This window comes from Pygocentrus nattereri, chromosome 18 (genome assembly GCF_015220715.1).
Source record: "Pygocentrus nattereri isolate fPygNat1 chromosome 18, fPygNat1.pri, whole genome shotgun sequence".
Lineage (NCBI taxonomy): Eukaryota > Metazoa > Chordata > Actinopteri > Characiformes > Serrasalmidae > Pygocentrus > Pygocentrus nattereri.
Genome location: NC_051228.1, coordinates 2,603,138 through 2,621,475, shown reverse-complemented (window position 1 = coordinate 2,621,475; position 18,338 = coordinate 2,603,138). Strand labels below are relative to the sequence as shown.

The window sequence follows — 18,338 nt, the reverse complement described above, 5'->3', positions numbered from 1 at the left end:
TGACTCTGAAGTTTCTCTAGAGCAGAGCGTTTCACACCAAACCACCTAACAGCTCACAGCTTAACCGTTTAACTATGCGGCAAAGAATTAGTGGAATTCCCGTTTAGACTAATCAGACATCTGGTTCCTATCACTACATCTGTGAACTGTTCTGACTGTAGAATTATGCAGAATTTTTGAAAAGGTGGTGGAGTTGCCCTTTAAATTCAGAAAAAGGAATAAGCAACTAAATGCTAAAAGACTAAAATGCAACTATTCAAAATGTATATTATTTATTTTCATAGATAGACTTCAGGATAATTATTGCTTGAAGATGTTTGAATTTTACATTTTTAGTATTTGAATTCCAAGTAAATGCGAGTTGAATATCAACCAATTTGAACCTCATACACACCGGTCAGTGAGTGGATCAGACTCAGCAGTGCTGCTGGAGTTTTCAAACACCTCAGTGTCGCTGCTGGACTGAGAATCGTCCACCAACCAAAAATATCCAGCCAACAGCGTCCTGTGACCACTGATGAAGGACTAGAGGATGACCAACACAAACTGTGCAGCAGCAGATGAGCTGTCGTCTCTGACTTTACATCTACAAGGTGGACCGACGAGGTAGGAGTGTCTAATAGAGTGGACAGTGAGTGGACACAGTGTTTAAAACTCCAGCAGCACTGCTGTGTCTGATCTACTCGCACCTGCACAACACACACTAACACACCACCATCACATCAGTGTTACTGCAGTGCTGAGAATGACCCACCACCCAAATAGTACCTGTTCTGTGGGGGTCCATGAGGGTCCTGACCACTGAAGAACAGGGTAACAGAGTATCAGAGAAACAGATGGACTACAGTCTGTAACTGTAGAACTACAGAGTGGAACTGAACGGTCAGTGGAGCTGATAAAGTGGACAGTGAGTGTAGAAACGAGGAGGTGTAGATTTTTCATAATAGTAAGGTGTTCATAAGAAGTTCCTTGTAAACCTTAAATATAAAATATAATGTATGAATGTCACCAGAACACAGATTTTCTGTTTGTTTGTTTGTTTATTTTCCCAATCAGTTTTAAATCTTTCAGTTTGCAGGCAGGTTTAAAAATTAACATCACATAATTTTCCTGGTGTTCAGTAGATTTGCATGTCACTGCTGTCAGAAGAAAAGCTCGTTTCTCCATTTTTGTCATTTTTCAGTTTTTGACAAAATTTGAAAATGCCTGTTGCTCTTTACATTGCTTGTAAATTTCAAGAAGAACGGCTGAAAAGAAACGGCCCAAAATGACTTGGAAAGACGTCTGGTTCCATTGACTTGCATTAAAAGTAAAGTAGGTTTTTTCCTTCTCCTGTAAAGTGACCATTTTGGAGATACAAGGTTTCCTTCCGACAGCAGCGATAAGCTACAAATATGAAATTACCACTATTTATAATAAACAAAGGTCATATATTACGTATATTATCAAGCAGGTGATTTATAATATATGCATGTAACATAATAGACAATAGAGATAGTGGAAGATGATTAAAGCTACATTTCATCTGGGATGCAGTCATTGTAGAATATCTGGAAGTTCTTGTCCACGTCCATGCGTCCTTTCAGGAACTTCTCCAGGGTTTTGAGAGGCACCTCCACCACGGCGTTGTTAACCCGGTCGTTCAGGCCGTAGGCTCCGAAGGTGGGGAAGCGGTAGCGCTCCAGGTAGGGGGCGTTGCGGTCGAAATCGGTGCAGCAGTACGCCGTCCACACGTATTCGGGAATGCCCACCCGGTCATTGTTGTTCCTACAGATACGGATGTTCAACAACGTAAACACCTTATTCAGAGCAGCACAAACAAACGTCACTGATCAACTGAGCTGAAGCCAGCAGAGGTTCTCAAACTGCCGTTTTTAGGTTGTAGGTTTTCATCCTCTAATGGGTGGTCAGCTAAGCCATGGCAGCTAATTTAATTTGTAACTAATATTAGTTTATTAGTTTATACATCATGGAAAAAATGTTAAATACAAAGAAATCAGCCTTGAAATTCTTATAATGACATTAGAAAGAAGTTGTGCTATTATATTATTATTTAACTTACTTAATTTCATTAAAAAGAATTTATACTCATATACATTTTTTTAATTAATTAACTTAATTAAATTAGAAGTTCTACTAGACAGCTAGCTATCTGTTTTTAATTAATTAGAAAGAAGTTACACTAGGCAGCTAAATATCTGTTGTTAATTAATTAGGGTAATTAGAAAGTAGCTGTATTAGCCAACTAGCTATCGATTGTAAATTAATTAACTTAATTACATTAAAAAGAAGTTATACTGGCCAGCTAGTTATATATTTTTTTAATTAATTAACTTAATTAAACTAGAAGTTCTACTAGACAGCTAGCTGTCTATTGTTAATGAATTAACATAAGTTAATTAGAACATCGCTATACTAGCCAACTAGCTGTTTACTGTAAATTAATTAAGTTAATTACGTTAAAAAGAAGTTATACTGGCCAGCTAGTTGTATATTTTTAATTAATTATTTAAATAATAATTAAATTAGAAGTTCTACTAGACAGTTCCATTGTTAATGAATTAACATAAGTTAATTAGAAAGAAGTTATAATAGCCAGATAGATATCTGTGGTTAATTAATTAGGTTAATTAGAAAGTAGTTATACTAGCCAGCTAGTTTTCTGTTGTTAATTAATTAATGTGCTTAAATTGGAAGGAAGTTATAGTAGCTGGCTAGCTATCTGGTGTTAGTGAATTCAATTAAATAAGAAAGAAGTCTTATTAGCCAGCTAGCTATCTAGTGCTATGCTAGCACAAGACACTGTATTGCATTAGGCTCAGAAGTGGGTTAGTTACTCAGAATTACATTATTAGCAACAAGCTAGCCAGCTAATGTGAGTGATATGAGTGACACTCGTAATGCAGTTACTTTCTAAAACAGCAAACTTTATGGTCCAGTGTTAACGATTAATCCAAGTACTGCGACTGTGTGTTGACTGGTCTAAAACTAATGCCATTTAAACGTAGAGAAGTTGATGATACTTTCACAATGTGTTGATTTGGTATCATGTGCCAAACACTTTCGCCACTTTGCGAGAACAAAATTCCCAGTTTTTTCCCAGTCGGAAGTCTGAAAACACAAGTTATGAGTCTCAGTTGAGCTCAACATTAGCTGCAAGTCCAACATCACATCACATCCTAATACCATAGGTCTGAAAGCACTGCTGGCTCTCCAGGGCAGTAGATAGAGATGTTTAAAACTTTATGCTGCACTATGTACGTTTTGGCGACCTCTCTGGTGAAAATGTGTAATTGCATGCATGCTTCAAACCCCTTCCCTGTGCAGATGAATGCGATGGTTGCGACTGCGTTGAAACAGGACTTCTTCCCAGAATGTGAGTGAGTTATCATCATATCTTTATCAGTATAATCTTGATGTTGCATTTAAGACCTAAACATTGAGACCCAGACCTCCTTTTGGTGCCCACTGAGTGGATATACAGCCTTACTCCTACCTGCGAATCATGTTTCCGGCCGTGGTGGTGCCGGTCACTACGTAGGCCGTCCCACGGCAGTAGTTGTTCAGCCGCTGCCGGATGCGGTCTTCGTGCTGCGCCCACGGGCCCATGTTAAACTCTCTGATCTGAGGGACGACATTGGTGAGGGCGTAAGTGGCTGCTTTGTCCACCGGGTCGGCCTGGTGCTGGTCAGGGTTCAGATGACCTCTCTCGTACTGGACCACGTCCGCAAAGTCCTCCAGGGTGGCCTGAGAGTCCAACAGCATCCGTGAGCTTGAGGACGGAGAAAACGGCTCCATGTTACTGCTGCCCAGACCTGAGGCCAGCTGAAAACAATAAGACAGTGGTTTTTAAGTGGTTATTAAGTGGTTGCTAGGCTACTGGTTACAAGGGAGTGGCCAGGTGATCACTATGGTGTTTCAGGTGGTTGTTAGGGCAACGACAGTGGTGCACAACATTCTGCCATTCATTTCTATGGCAAATTCCCTAAAGAGGGAAAACTCTGAATCAACTCTGACTAACCCACACTTAAAAAGGTTGGTTCTTCAAGGGTTCTTTAGCAAATGAAAATGGTTCTATGTAGAACTATAAACACTCAAGGAACCCTTTACATAATTAAAGGGTTCTTTGCATCGTAAAGGGGTTCTTCTGAATATATTGAGGATGTAATGTATCGTATTCTTCACATTGATGGAGAATGTGCTGGAGATGGTTCTATATAGAACCTTATTCAAAAAGGTTCTATATAGCACCAAATAGGAATCTTCTATTGTTATTACACACTTAAAAAGATGCTTTTTTCAAGGGTTCTTTAGTAATGAAAATTATTCTATGCAGACTTGGACTCATTGTCAACCAAAGCGTGGTTGGTTGATTCCTCTTTCTGCTTGTGTGTTGGTAGTTAATCTATTGTGTAAGGCCTTCTTTTCAGCTCCTGAAGTCCTGACCAATGGCAGAGCTTGCTTGGTTCTATCTACCAACGTACCACAGAGAAAGCAATCCTGATTGGATAATCTGGTCTCAGGAATTTAACCCTTTTGCTTTCAACCAGGAGAAATTTCGATATAACTTAATGGCTAATATTTAAACAAAGTCATTCAGAGTTATTTGAAACTTACCAAGTCGGGATGGTTCACAGTGGTGGTGATGGGAACCAGACGTCCACCTCTAAAAGCTCCTCACAGAAAGTTCCTACATGAACTGGTTCTGAATTCACTGCCTGATGACTGAGACATTGATCTACTGTAGTTTTTTCGGTTTTGGCCTAAACCAAATTTCGATCCATTTATTTTAATCCACTCACGGCGAAGGGACAAAAACAGAGCATTCTAAGGCAAAATGGTCCCCAAAGAAAACATATTATTCCAGATTTTCCACTATTTTCCATCATCAACGTTCCATATAAAGTTCAGAAGACTCGTGTGGGTTCTCTGGTGGTTCTGGATGGTAAATAATGTCTATATCTGTGTTGTAGTCATGGCGACGTCTGGTTCCTATCACCACCACTGTAAAGACGTCTGAACCATTTCACACCAAACCCACGCAGAATCAGACTCAGACACTCAGTTATGCAAGCATAATTAAAAATTGGTGGAATTCCCCTTTAAGAATGAAATAAGAGCACTACTGCAACACTTGTAGAGCATAAACAAAACAAGCCTGATAATCCTGCTAAATAAAAATGACATGCGTGTATTTTTCATTGCACTGGACTCGTTAATCCATCTCTGAGGGCCCTGAGGGTTCCCCACCTGAACCATAACTCACAGGTAATGACGGGCTCAGGCCTGCCCACCCGCACAGCTGTCGGAGTGAGTGAGCTCGGACGCTTTACTGTGACATTTCTCAAAGGTGCCTTTCATGTGGCACGGCGCTAATCTAATCTAGCAGAAACACAAATGAGGATGAAAATGTTGCCGCTGCAAAGCTAACGAGCTCAGACAGAACGAATGAGTTTTGCTCCGGCGCTCTCTTTCTCTTCCTCCGCTGTCCTCCCGCGCTCTAATTCCCCTCTGCAATCTCTCATCAGTTATTAGCGTTATTGATGGCAGTGATATTACATGTTCAAGCGTGTGGCGCTGGTTCAGTAGCAATAACAGCAAACAGGCTCAGAGGGAGCAGAGGAGATGAAGAGCTGGTTGATTTTATTCCTGCTGAAGGTTCTCGTCTGGTCTCACTCTCGTCTCATCTCTCCCCATCTCGTCTCACTCTCATCTTATCTCATCTCAACTCATCTCACTTTCGTCCCATCTTGTCTCGTCTCGTCCCTTCACGTCTCATCTCGTCTCAACTCGTCTCGCTGTCGTCTCATCTCACTTTCGTCCCATCTCGTCTCATCTCGTCTCATCCCGTCTCGTCTCATCTTGTCTCATCTCGTCTCACTCTCGCCTCGTCTCATCTCACTCTCATCTTATCTCGTCTCAACTCGTCTCGCTCTCGTCTCATCTCACTTTCGGCCCATCTCGTCTCATCTCGTCTCGTCTCATCTCGTCTCATCCCGTCTCACTCTCGTCTTGTCTCGTCTCATCTCGTCTCACTCTCATCGCGCCTCACTCTCGTCTCGTCTCGTCTCGTTGTCGTCTCATCTCTCTTTCGTCCCATGTCCTCTCGTCTCATCTCGTCTTGTCTCGTCTCATCTTGTCTCATCCCGTATCACTCTCGTCTTGTCTCCTGTTCCGTCGCTACTCCCTTCATTACAGAGGAAACGCCGAAGGAGTCAGATTCCAGGCCTTGTGCTATAAAGAGTTCTTTAGTAAAGAAAACGGTTTCATACGGAACCGCGAACGCTTAATGCATGGCTAAAGAGTTCTTTGCATCATAAATGGGTTCTTCTGGATGTTTTGTCTTCTGTATAGAACCTTTTAGAAGAGGGTTCTGCATAGCACTCTAAATGATTCTTCTATTGTTACGATGCCAAGCTTGTAACAATATGGAACCATAAACACCCAAAGAACACTTTGCATGATTAAAATGTTCTTTGCATCATAAACGGGTTCTTCTGGTTGCTATGTTGATAAGCTCTTTGAAAAGGGTTCTATGTAGCAGCCCAAAAGATTCTCCTATTGTTACAATGTCAAGAAGACCCCTTTTGGGTTCTAAATCGAACCATCTACAGCACATTCTCCATCAATCTGAAGAACCGTTTCACAATACAAAGAACCCTTTAATCATGCAAAGGGTTCTGTATAGCACCCAAAAGGGTTCTTCTATTGTTACAAGTTTGACAGCTTAACGATTGAAGAATTCTTTTGGGTACTAATTAGAACCCTTGTCAAAAAGGTTCTATATAGAACCATCTACAATACATGAAGAAGAACCCGTTTATGATGCAAAGAACCCTGTAGTCATGCAAAGAGTTCTTTGAGTGTTCGTGGTTTCCATATAGAGCCTTTTTCTTTACTTAAGAACCCTTGAAGAACCAACTTTTTTTAAGAGTGCAGCACAAGGCCTAACGCATGTCCTGGAAACCATAAACACCCAAAGAACACTTTGAGTAAAAGGTTCCTTGTATAATAAATGGGTTCTCCTCAACATATTGTAGATGGTTCTGTATAGAACCTTTTTTGGTTGATTTTCATTTTTGTACATTATTTCAACACCCCAGCTGTCCTTTACATCATGTGAACAGTTCATGATGAATGGACCAATAGAAATGCTCTAAAATCACTTGGAATGAAACCTCTTTACATAGACTTACATTGAAAGGTGAGAGAGTTTTTACCTTCTCCTGTAAAGTTACTATTTTGGAGATGTTTGTTTTTCTTTGGACAGCGACGATAGACAGCTGTATGCAATCGTTTGTGCGCTCCTGGTCACATTTTCATGTTCTGTTGATTTTCCATGTGAAAATAGTTCGTCATATCCTCTACAGACAGTACATTTTAATTCACAAGAAATGTTTATTTGCTGAAATTAACATGTCACTCCTTTCAGAGCAAAAATCTCCAAAATGGGAACTTTACAGGAGAAGGAAAAAACCTACTTTACTTTTAATGGAAGTCAATGGAACCAGACGTTTTCCCAAGTAATTTTGGGCCATTTCTTTTGGTCCAGTCTTTATGCAATTTACACATAATGTAGAGCGCAACAGGCCTTTCCAGATTACGTCGAAAACTGAAAAATGCACAAAAAATGGAGATACGAGGTTTTCTTCTGACAGCAGAGAAATTGAGGAGAAAAAATAAAACATTAAAAGTGATCTGTGCAAAAGTGATGAAATATTTTGTTTATTATGAATTATTCCCCCCCCCCCCCCCCCCCGATGTTTTAAATTCAGTAAAACGTACAGGACTGTGGTTTAAAAGGGGCAGAGATGGGTTCTCTGTAGACGATGTGTCCGCTTATTATCACTGTTCACACTTTTGCATACAGTCGTATATCCTGATCACTATTCCGACTCCCTCGTATCCTCTTATCGCTCAGTTTGCATTTTAACTGAGCAGCGTGTTGTCTGAGCCTGTAGTATGGGTGTTGGAACTGGACAGCGTCTCACCTGACCGTTACCTGTCTCTCCTGCACAGTGCTGAGCACCTGAGATACTCCACCTAATGGCAAACGGTACTCAGCACACAATTTCCCAAAATAAATCAAATATTCACTGGGTATTTTCCTCTTGGCCGTGCTTAAAATTCCAGTTTATTTGCAACCCAGTGACAAAAGCCTGTTCTATAGGCCTTTTTCACAAGAAACAGAAGTGTGTAAACACTCAGTTTCACTACAGCCTTATGGACAGTTATTAAGCTCAGAGATACAGGAGATCGTATCCCTTCAGCTCAGCATAGCCTCTTACAAATGAAGGTTCTGCACTGTCACATTTGCCATTCATCAAGCTACAAACAGTGTAAATGTTCCCTCAAAGGTTCTACAGCGGGTTTAAGGTCTGATTGTGGAGCTTAAATCAGTTCCTCCAGGTGAAAAGTTGGTATTTGTTCCTTTTCATAACCGAATGTTTTAAAACAGAGCAGTAGAGCAAAAGCCTGGAGGCGAGGCGAGGCGGGGTGTGTGGAGTCAGTACAGATGCAGCCTTGAGTGACAAGTGACGAGAGAACCACTGCCCCAGTGACAGTTTACTACCTTTATTTCTGAGAGTGTGAAAAGGTGTCTCACTTTATCTTTGTCATAGTTGCCATGACTGGAATTCGAGGGTGTGTCCAGAACTGTTAGAGAACCAAACACCAAAAGCTGTCAGACCACAATAACATCAGCTAACGTCTGATGTCAATATGTGAAAATTACTATAACAAAACGCTAGAATCAGCCACGCTATCTGGAGATGTTGAAACAGCTCCCTGACATTAACTACTTGGAAAAAAGCTAAAGATGCACACACACCAGCAGGGGGCGCGCAGGGTCATCAGGGTCCGTGGCGCCACTGTAGACGTTCTCTACAGACACTGGCTCCAGTGAACGGACATCTGCTCCCCACTGAGCTCTCGCTCTCAGATACTGACAGGTTTTGAGGGACAGAATGAAAACCGTTCCACTGAAAGCGGCTGTAGCAGCAACTTTAAAGCACAAACTGCACGGTAATGTTAGTCAGCAGTGCTGAGATGATAACACAGACGTTCTTTCACCTTTACGGCATTGCGGCAGGCGCTCTCATCCAGAGCGAAGTACAATTTGATCAGGTAGGCAAAGATGGTGTTAGGAGTCTTGCCCAAGGACTCTTATCGGTATAGTGTAGAGTGGCTACCCAGGCGGGGCACTGAACCCCAGTCTAAGGCAGACAAGGCAGAGGTGTTATCTGCTACACTATACTGACCACTACACTGCTCTTTGGTCCGTATGACAAAGTTTATTCCTTTCTTAAATGTCTCATCTGTCTCAGTATGTGCTGAGAATGGTAGAGGCTGAAAAATACAATAGAAACGAAACCGCAGGCTCACTTTGCTCTGTTTTAAGCTTCAGCTCATGCTTCTCTCGCATCTCCAGCAGGAAACTTTTCCGCAAACGTAGAAAAGTTTGTCCGTCTTAAATCTCTCTCTTTGCCGTTTCGTAGCTACTAGCTGGGCGAGACTGACGTCTGTGTTGCTATGGTGACCAGCCGTCTGCGCTGATCTTCAGGGTTAAAGGGTGAATCAGCAGTTCTACATTAACTCCAGCGTTTGAGACCATTTACTGTTAAACTGAGTTGAAGGATCAGCAGAGCTTGATTTTACTGTAGAGGAGGATTATTTTATTATTACCTACTGATCTGATTCAGCTGTGGAGCCACAAGGGGGCAGTAGAAGAGTTGCATGTTGCCGACCCCTGATTTAGCGGAAGCAGCATTGCCTTGCAACAGCTATGTCCAGCAGAAATGTAAAGAACTTATTCTATTCTATTCTATTCTATTCTATTCTATTCTAATAATAGACATACTTCTATAATGGATTCTATTCTATTCTATCCTATCCTAGCTTATTCTATTCTGTTCTATTCTATTCTAATAAGTGGCATGTTTCCATAACAGATAATGAGCATCTAGTCTATTATATAATAGATAATAAACATTTATTCTATTCTATTCTATTCTATTCTATTCTATTGTAATAATAAACTTATTTCCACAGTAGATAATAAAACTCTATTCTATTCTATTCTATTCTATTCTATAGAGTTGCACAGAAACTAAACGTAACTGAACTGAATGTAACTTATGTGTACAGTTGTATGCAAAACTTTGGGCACCCCTGAACAAACTCCCTGTACTTGTTGATTTTCTAGGTGAAAAAAGGTCATTGAAGAGAAAATGAGGGTGAAAATATAACGTGCGGCCTGGTCAGACGTTATGGCATTCTTTACATTTAATACTTTTCATATTTTCACAGTAAATAGAGAGAAAATGTGCTCTAAAATTAGCAGAAGATGCTATGCTTAACTATCTTCTCTGTAGAGGATGTTTTGACATATTTACACTTAGAAAATGAACAGAAACCTGCAAAAAACCTGAGAAACTGCAGGCCTGTGCAGTTTCTTTAATTACCCCCTCAATATTAACAGAAGCGTGGCAGGTCCAGACTATTGCACCGGGACACAAACTCAACCGTGCGGCAGTTTCTCATGTGGTTATCGGTCTAACATTGAGGTGAATGATGGCGGCTCAGTTCTATAAATCTAGTTCACACTTATGTGCTTGTATGCAGAAGTTTGGCCCCTGGTCAAATGACATATAAATTCACCCCTTAAAATTCCCGGCTTATTATATACTAAGGCTTATTATTCAGGAATTACAGGCACTCCAATGCAAACAGGCCTAGCTATTTGTATTGCATCCCGTTTTTCCAATATGTGTGTTAGTGTAGTGGAGTCTGACTCTGAAGTTCATTCAGCAGCTCCTTCAGTCTCACCTGAGGTTCGTACATCCACGGCTGGTCCACGCTCTTCTCCCCGTCGGATTTTTTGAAGGTGTAAGCCGAGTAGACGGGCATGCGCCTGCGGGGGTCGTACAGGGTCACGTAGCGCGGCCTGTCCTGCAGCCGCTGGCAGATTTTCTTGTACACGTGGTTCAGGTAGCCCCTTGGCGGGGTGCCCATGTAGAGCGAGTCTTTACACCGCTCCACATGGTTAAAGTCCTGCACCACCCCGGGACGCGCCAGTGGGAGGCACAGCAGCAGGTACAGCCAGCCTTTCATCCTGCCACTGTCACTTTATCTTCACTCTCTCGCTCTCGCTCTGCAGCACCCTTGAACTTCCCCTTTAACTCTGCAGCGTCACCACTCTCCTCCCATTTCCTACTGTCTCTCTACAGCACTCACCATCCTGAAACTCTATGATTATTGTTTATTTAGTAGTCTGAAGGCTTATTACTCTGTAATTACTGTGACAGCGTGTGTAATGTGTGTAGTGATGAAGGTCAGGGCTTGCCTCACGCACTCATTACATGATGTAGACAAGTCACTGTGCTAGTGGACACATTATCTAGTGCTTGGTCACTACCATATAAGGACAGGTACACAGACTTACAGAGAGAAATGAAGTAGGTTAAAGACTTGGGCTTCCACTCACTGGCCACTTTATTAGAAACACCTGCCTTGTGCTTCCACTCACTGGCCACTTTATTAGAAACACCTGCCTTGTGCTTCCGCTCACTGGCCACTTTATTAGAAACACCTGCCTTGTGCTTCCACTAACTGGCCGCTTTATTAGAAACACCTGCCTTGTGCTTCCACTAACTGGCCACTTTATTAGAAACACCTGCCTTGTGCTTCCACTCACTGGCCACTTTATTAGAAACACCTGCCTTGTGCTTCCACTAACTGGCCACTTTATTAGAAACACCTGCCTTGTGCTTCCACTAACTGGCCACTTTATTAGAAACACCTGCCTTGTGCTTCCACTAACTGGCCGCTTTATTAGAAACACCTGCCTTGTGCTTCCACTCACTGGCCACTTTATTAGAAACACCTGCCTTGTGCTTCCACTCACTGGCCACTTTATTAGAAACACCTACCTTGTGCTTCCACTAACTGGCCACTTTATTAGAAACACCTGCCTTGTGCTTCCACTCACTGGCCACTTTATTAGAAACACCTACCTTGTGCTTCCACTAACTGGCCACTTTATTAGAAACACCCACCTTGTGCTTCCACTAACTGGCCACTTTATTAGAAACACCTACCTTGTGCTTCCACTAACTGGCCACTTTATTAGAAACACCTACCTTGTGCTTCCACTAACTGGCCACTTTATTAGAAACACCCACCTTGTGCTTCCACTAACTGGCCACTTTATTAGAAACACCTACCTTGTGCTTCCACTCACTGGCCACTTTATTAGAAACACCTGCCTTGTGCTTCCACTAACTGGCCACTTTATTAGAAACACCTGCCTTGTGCTTCCACTAACTGGCCACTTTATTAGAAACACCTGCCTTGTGCTTCCACTAACTGGCCACTTTATTAGAAACACCTACCTTGTGCTTCCACTCACTGGCCACTTTATTAGAAACACCTGCCTTGTGCTTCCACTAACTGGCCGCTTTATTAGAAACACCTGCCTTGTGCTTCCACTAACTGGCCACTTTATTAGAAACACCTGCCTTGTGCTTCCACTAACTGGCCGCTTTATTAGAAACACCTGCCTTGTGCTTCCACTAACTGGCCACTTTATTAGAAACACCTGCCTTGTGCTTCCACTCACTGGCCGCTTTATTAGAAACACCTATTTTGTGCTTCCATTTACATTTAAGGCATTTGGCAGACGCTCTCATCCAGAGTGACTTACAATTTGATCATTTTACACAGGTGGTGTTAGGAGTCTTGCCCTGGTATTGGTATAGTGTAGGGTGCTTGCCCTGGTGGGTACAGCGTAGAAGGCAGAGGTGTTACCCACTACACTAACCAACCAACACACTGGTCACTTTATTAGAAACACCTGCCTTGTGCTTCCACTAACTGGCCACTTTATTAGAAACACCCATCTTGTGCTTCCACTAACTGGCCACTTTATTAGAAACACCTGCCTTGTGCTTCCACTCATTGGCCACTTTATTAGAAACACCTACCTTGTGCTTCCACTAAGTGGTCACTTTATTGGAAACACCAACCTTATAGATCCAGTATGTAGACGTGCAGTAACAGGCTGAAGACCATCTGTTGCTTCAGTCTCTAATTGTGCATCAGCAAAGGAGGAGTTTCTAATAAAGTGGCCAGGGAGAGGACAGTGCACCTTTGGTACTATATTGACTTAATATATCTCTGAAATTTGAAATGCACTGAACATGAACATGGTGATTATATTATCCACTAAGAGCAAATCTTTCACAAAGAAGGACAAGGAGGCGTGATACAGTGACTCTTTATTTCATTCACACCAAGGAAAACAGGGTTTCTCTGTCGTTCTGACTCTGTTTTACCTCACTGCCTTCAAACGAGGCTCGAATTACAGCCGATCACTGAGAGCTGTGAACGTCGCTGAGCCGTTGTGAGTGCAGGCAAATGGCAGCCATTCAACTCCACGTTATGCAGAATTCTTTAGAGATAAGGGGGCCGTGTAAACGTCGGCCCGTGTGAGAGATAAAGGCCTGTAAAGTAGTAAATGTCCTTTAACCTTCGGACACAAATTTAAAATGTCATTCATCTTATATACCAAAACATAACTCAGTCACCTTTACACCTTTCAGCTCTGCACCTTGCAGACAAACCTGGTGCGGCACTTATATATTAATATTATTCGATTCTACATCTGTTAAACAAACCAATTACAGCTACACACGACAGAGAAAAGAGGGATAAATCACAGAGACGTTAAAACCCAGGAAAGACAGGAAAGACAGGATGCAGGAGTATCACCTTTAAAATCCACGTTCAGATGAGAAGGAGAGGTTTTTCAGCAGAAACACACAAAGATGGGAAAATTTATTAATCTGAAATTTGAAATCCAAACAGTTCTATTGTGGAATTTGATTAGGATCAATTACAAAAGCATTCAAGACGGTATACAATCATCTTTGGCCAGAATTACGGAGCCCCGCTGGTGACATCCTGAATAAATAACAATAACGCGTGGCCACGCCTTATTAATGTGTGGGAACAACATCCTAATGTGTGGCCACGACTTAGTAAGACGTGGGAATGAGATGATTAAGTCGTGGTAAGACTGGTCAGATGAGTAAGCCGCGATCTCGTTCCCACGCCTTACTAAGTCGTGGCCACAACTCAATCATCTCATTCCTACACCTTACTAAGTTGTGGCCATGATTTAATCATCTCATTCCCACACCTTTTTCAAATTCTCAGCCAAATTTTTTTTTAATAATTCTGAATTGTGGTTGAATTTCAGATTTCATGATGCATTGAATCGTTTCCTTAAAAAAGTCCTGCTCAAACTCGAAATTCAGAGTCAGAATTGTGATGAAATTATAAATGTCATGACACATCGAATCTTTTTTGGACAGAATCCTCGTCAAATAAAAAAAAATCATGACGTAACGAGATTTCACGAAACACCGAATGTGTTTCGTAATGATCGCGCGAAGAGTCAATAAAATTGTCATCAAATTAGCGATTTCATGATGCATTGAATCATTTGCTAAGGAATCAACCTGAATCAAATAATGAACACATTCTACCAAGACAGTTGAAGACAGCTGAATCTTTGCTGAAAGAATCATCAATTGAATCAAATGATGATGAGACTGGATATTTTGTGACACTGAATCATTTCTTAAAGAATCATATTCACATTAAGTCAGACTGTGATGAAACTGGAGATGTGATTCATTGAATCATTTTTGAACAAATCATTTTCAAACTGAATCAAATTGTGAAAAATCTTGAGTTTTTATGAAGAATTGAATCTTTTTTTTTTTTAGTAATCACACTCAAACTGATTCGAATCATGATGGAACTCATGAAACAATGAATCTTTTCCCAAAGAGTCATTATCCAGCTGAATCAAATGGCGATAAAATGAGTGAAATGTCGCTTTGAATTTCTTCCTAAAGGATTGTAATCAAATGAACAGCCCTAAGATTTCGCAAGTAAAGATACAGAAGAATATGAGAACATGGCGAGAGCAGCCAGAGAAAGAGAGAACAGGCCTGCGGAGGCCAGAAGCACAGCGATGCTGTGAGGCGAGGACGCGTCTCGTCATATGGTGTGGTGCAGGTAGAGTGGCAGTGGCGATGGAGAGATGCAGTTGTCATAGAACATCTGCAGGTTCTGGTCCACATCCATTCTGGTCTTCAGGAAGTTCTCCAGGTCCTGCACAGTCATCTCATGGACCGCGTTGCCCTCCTTGGCATTTTTGGCCAGAGCTCCCTGGGTGGGGAAACGGATTCGGACGTCGTGCGGTGCATTTCGGTCGTATTCGGTGCAGCAGTAGGCCGACCAAACATCTTCTGGGATGGCCACACGGTCCTGGTTGTTTCGGCGGATCATGTAACCCGCAGTGGTCACACCAGTCACTATGTATGCGGTTCCACGGCAGTAGTTGTTGAGGCGGACTCTAATGCGTTCCTCGTACTCTCTCCAGGGCCCGATGTTGAATTCCCGGATTTCGGGCACCACGTTGGTCAAGGTGTATGTGGCGGCGCGGTCATGAGGGTCAGATTGGTGCTGATCGGGGTTCAGGTGACCTCTCTCGTACAAAACCACGTCGGAATAGTCTTCGAGGACCGCCTGGCTGTCTTCAAACTTCATGTGCAGGTAGCCGGTAGGGAATGGAAGCATGTTTCCATTGCCATCTGTTTCTGCAAGCTGGAAATCAGAGGGATACAGTGATTTAATAAACCTCAGGTTCATTATACAGTTATTAATCTGAAGAGTGAGGAGCTGAAGCGTCGACCCACATTCAGAAATTATTATAACCAAAGAAGCCCCAAAAGCCCCACCGTTAGCCCATCGCGGTCGTTGTGACAACGTTAAATGCCATTGTTATTGCAAAAGCATTCACACATCTTTTTATATGAATTATGACATTGAAACTAGGAAAAATGGTGTAGAATGTGCAGATTCTACGGTTTTAATCCATGCCACAGTATTCGTGAGTCGAAAGGGAAAATCAGGAACTGATTTGAACCGGTTGATAAACAATGTAGCTCAAAAGTCAATATATTTTATTATAACCATGTAATTACTAAGCATAACCATGTAATTACTTGTGTAGTTACATTTATATACATTTTACTTTTCTTTTTAGTGCATGGAAAGAAACAGAAAAAGTCACACCTGACTGAAACCTGGCAGTCTTTGAATGTCAACATAATTAATTATATGGTATTACTGAGCAATTACTCTCTAATTACTTGTGTAATTACATTTAATTACATTCACATTTTTGTCACTGAATGAAACTATAAAGTAAAACTTGAAGCGGTTGAAACAGACTGTAAATTCGATGTAAATACATTATGTAATAAGTGGTACTTTTAATACAATACAATACAACATTTAATACATTATAATACAATATGCAATACATTATAATTACAGAGTTACTGTGTTACTATGTAATTACTTGTTTGGTTACATTGAATTACATGTATATACTTTCTGTTTTTATACATGGAAAGAAAAGGAGAAAGACTCCAACTTGTCAGAACTGAATGTCAATGTAGTTGATCATAATCATGTAATTACGAAATATGGCTTCAATCACTTGTGTAGTTATACTTAACACATTTATTTACAACTCTATTCTTGTCCCAAAAAAACAGAAAATGACAGACTTGAACTATGTAATTACTTGTTTAGTTACATTTAATTAGTTACACGTTTGTCAAGCTTTCGCATCAAAAGAAATTAACAATCAGACGTGTTGTAATTATCTTATTACTAAGCATAACTATGTAATTACTAGTGTAGTTATATGTAATTGCATTTACATGTGTGTCATACTTTCATATTATTGTTATTATCTTGTTATTGCGTTATATTATTTATTATGTAATTACTATTACTATAATAAAAGATATAACCCAGTAATACTTATTATGTAATTATGTAAGTACAGCTATGTAATTAATGCTGTAATTTTAGTGGTAAAATGATCATACTGACTACAGTTTCCAGTTTCTATATTCATACGACATCTCAACGTTCATACCTGAGGCTCGTACATCCAAGGGTAGTCCACCCTCCGGTCGCCCTCGGTTTTCTTGAATGAGTACGCAGAGTAGACAGGGATGCGCTTGCGGGGGTCATACAGGGTTACGTAGCGCGGCTTGTCGGCGTAACGCTGGCATATCTTCTTCAGGTGGGTTTCGATGATGCCCCTCGGGGGAGTGCCCATGTACAGCGAGTCTTTGCATCTCTCCACATGGTTGAAGTCTTCCACCACAGTCGCGGTGGTCACTACCATCGCAGAGAAGAGCACCTCCAGGCTGAGGATGAGGTTCATTTCGGTGGGGCTCTAGCCGAGGCTCTCGCTGCGATGCTGCTGGGACTGAATGAGTAGGTGAGTAGAAGCCTGAGCTATTTGCTTTGAATGGCAGCGAACTGATAAGCAAATTAGGCAATTGGTGCCTTGCATGTATTGATGTGCCTCCACTGCTCCCCCAGCAAGAGCTGCCAACCTTCGAGGACTGGACTTGAGACCTGAGAGGTTTAGTGGAGGAAGCCACATAAATGATTGTGGCCGTTTATTGACAGGGCAAACAGAATATACCCTGTTTTACTCTGTGTGTTGGAACTGGACAGCGTCTCACCTGACCGTTACCTGTCTCTCCTGCACAGTGCTGAGCACCTGAGATACTCCACCTAATTGCAAACGGTACTCAGCACACAATTTCCCAAAATAAATCAAATATTCACTGGGTATTTTCCTCTTGGCCGTGCTTAAAATTCCAGTTTATTTGCAACCCAGTGACAAAAGCCTGTTCTATAGGCCTTTTTCACAAGAAACAGAAGTGTGTAAACACTCAGTTTCACTACAGCCTTATGGACAGTTATTAAGCTCAGAGATACAGGAGATCGTATCCCTTCAGCTCAGCATTCCCTCTTAGAAATGAAGGTTCTGCACTGGCACATTTGCCATTCATCAAGCTACAAACAGTGTAAAGGTTCCCTCAAAGGTTCTACAGCGGGTTTAAGGTCTGATTGTGGAGCTTAAATCAGTTCCTCCAGGTGAAAAGTTGGTATTTGTTCCTTTTCATAACCGAATGTTTTAAAACAGAGCAGTAGAATAAAAGCCTGGAGGCGAGGCGAGGCGGGGTGTGTGGAGTCAGTCCAGCTTAGAACAGATCATCTCATTGGATTAGGGTTCAGTTATGTTCCCTGACTAAAGGGACTGAGATGGAGCCTTGAGGGTCCCACCCCAGTGACAAGAGGGGAACCGACCCAGTGACAGTCTAGTACCTTTACTTCTGATAGTGTAAGAGATCGTTACAATGGTAATAAGGTTCATAACACAGAGTGTT

At 41.6% G+C, this 18,338-nt stretch overlaps 2 protein-coding genes across 2 annotated transcripts; both read right to left on the bottom strand.

Annotated features, from left to right (window-relative positions):
• Positions 1 to 1,020: 1,020 nt before the first annotated feature.
• LOC108443339 (endonuclease domain-containing 1 protein-like) lies at positions 1,021 to 11,137 on the bottom strand. Its single transcript, XM_017723932.2, has 3 exons — positions 10,828 to 11,137; positions 3,497 to 3,825; positions 1,021 to 1,767 (listed from the first exon to the last, which is right to left on the bottom strand). Exons 1-3 carry the CDS (start codon positions 11,110 to 11,112, stop codon positions 1,515 to 1,517), a joined length of 867 nt encoding a protein of 288 aa, XP_017579421.1. The 5' UTR covers positions 11,113 to 11,137; the 3' UTR covers positions 1,021 to 1,514.
• A 2,123-nt stretch (positions 11,138 to 13,260) lies between these two features.
• LOC108443342 (endonuclease domain-containing 1 protein) lies at positions 13,261 to 17,390 on the bottom strand. The gene is made up of 2 exons (XM_017723936.2): positions 17,027 to 17,390; positions 13,261 to 15,678 (listed from the first exon to the last, which is right to left on the bottom strand). The coding sequence occupies exons 1-2, from the start codon at positions 17,318 to 17,320 to the stop codon at positions 15,070 to 15,072; spliced, it is 903 nt and encodes a 300-aa protein (XP_017579425.1). The 5' UTR covers positions 17,321 to 17,390; the 3' UTR covers positions 13,261 to 15,069.
• Between the last annotated feature and the right edge of the window lie 948 nt (positions 17,391 to 18,338).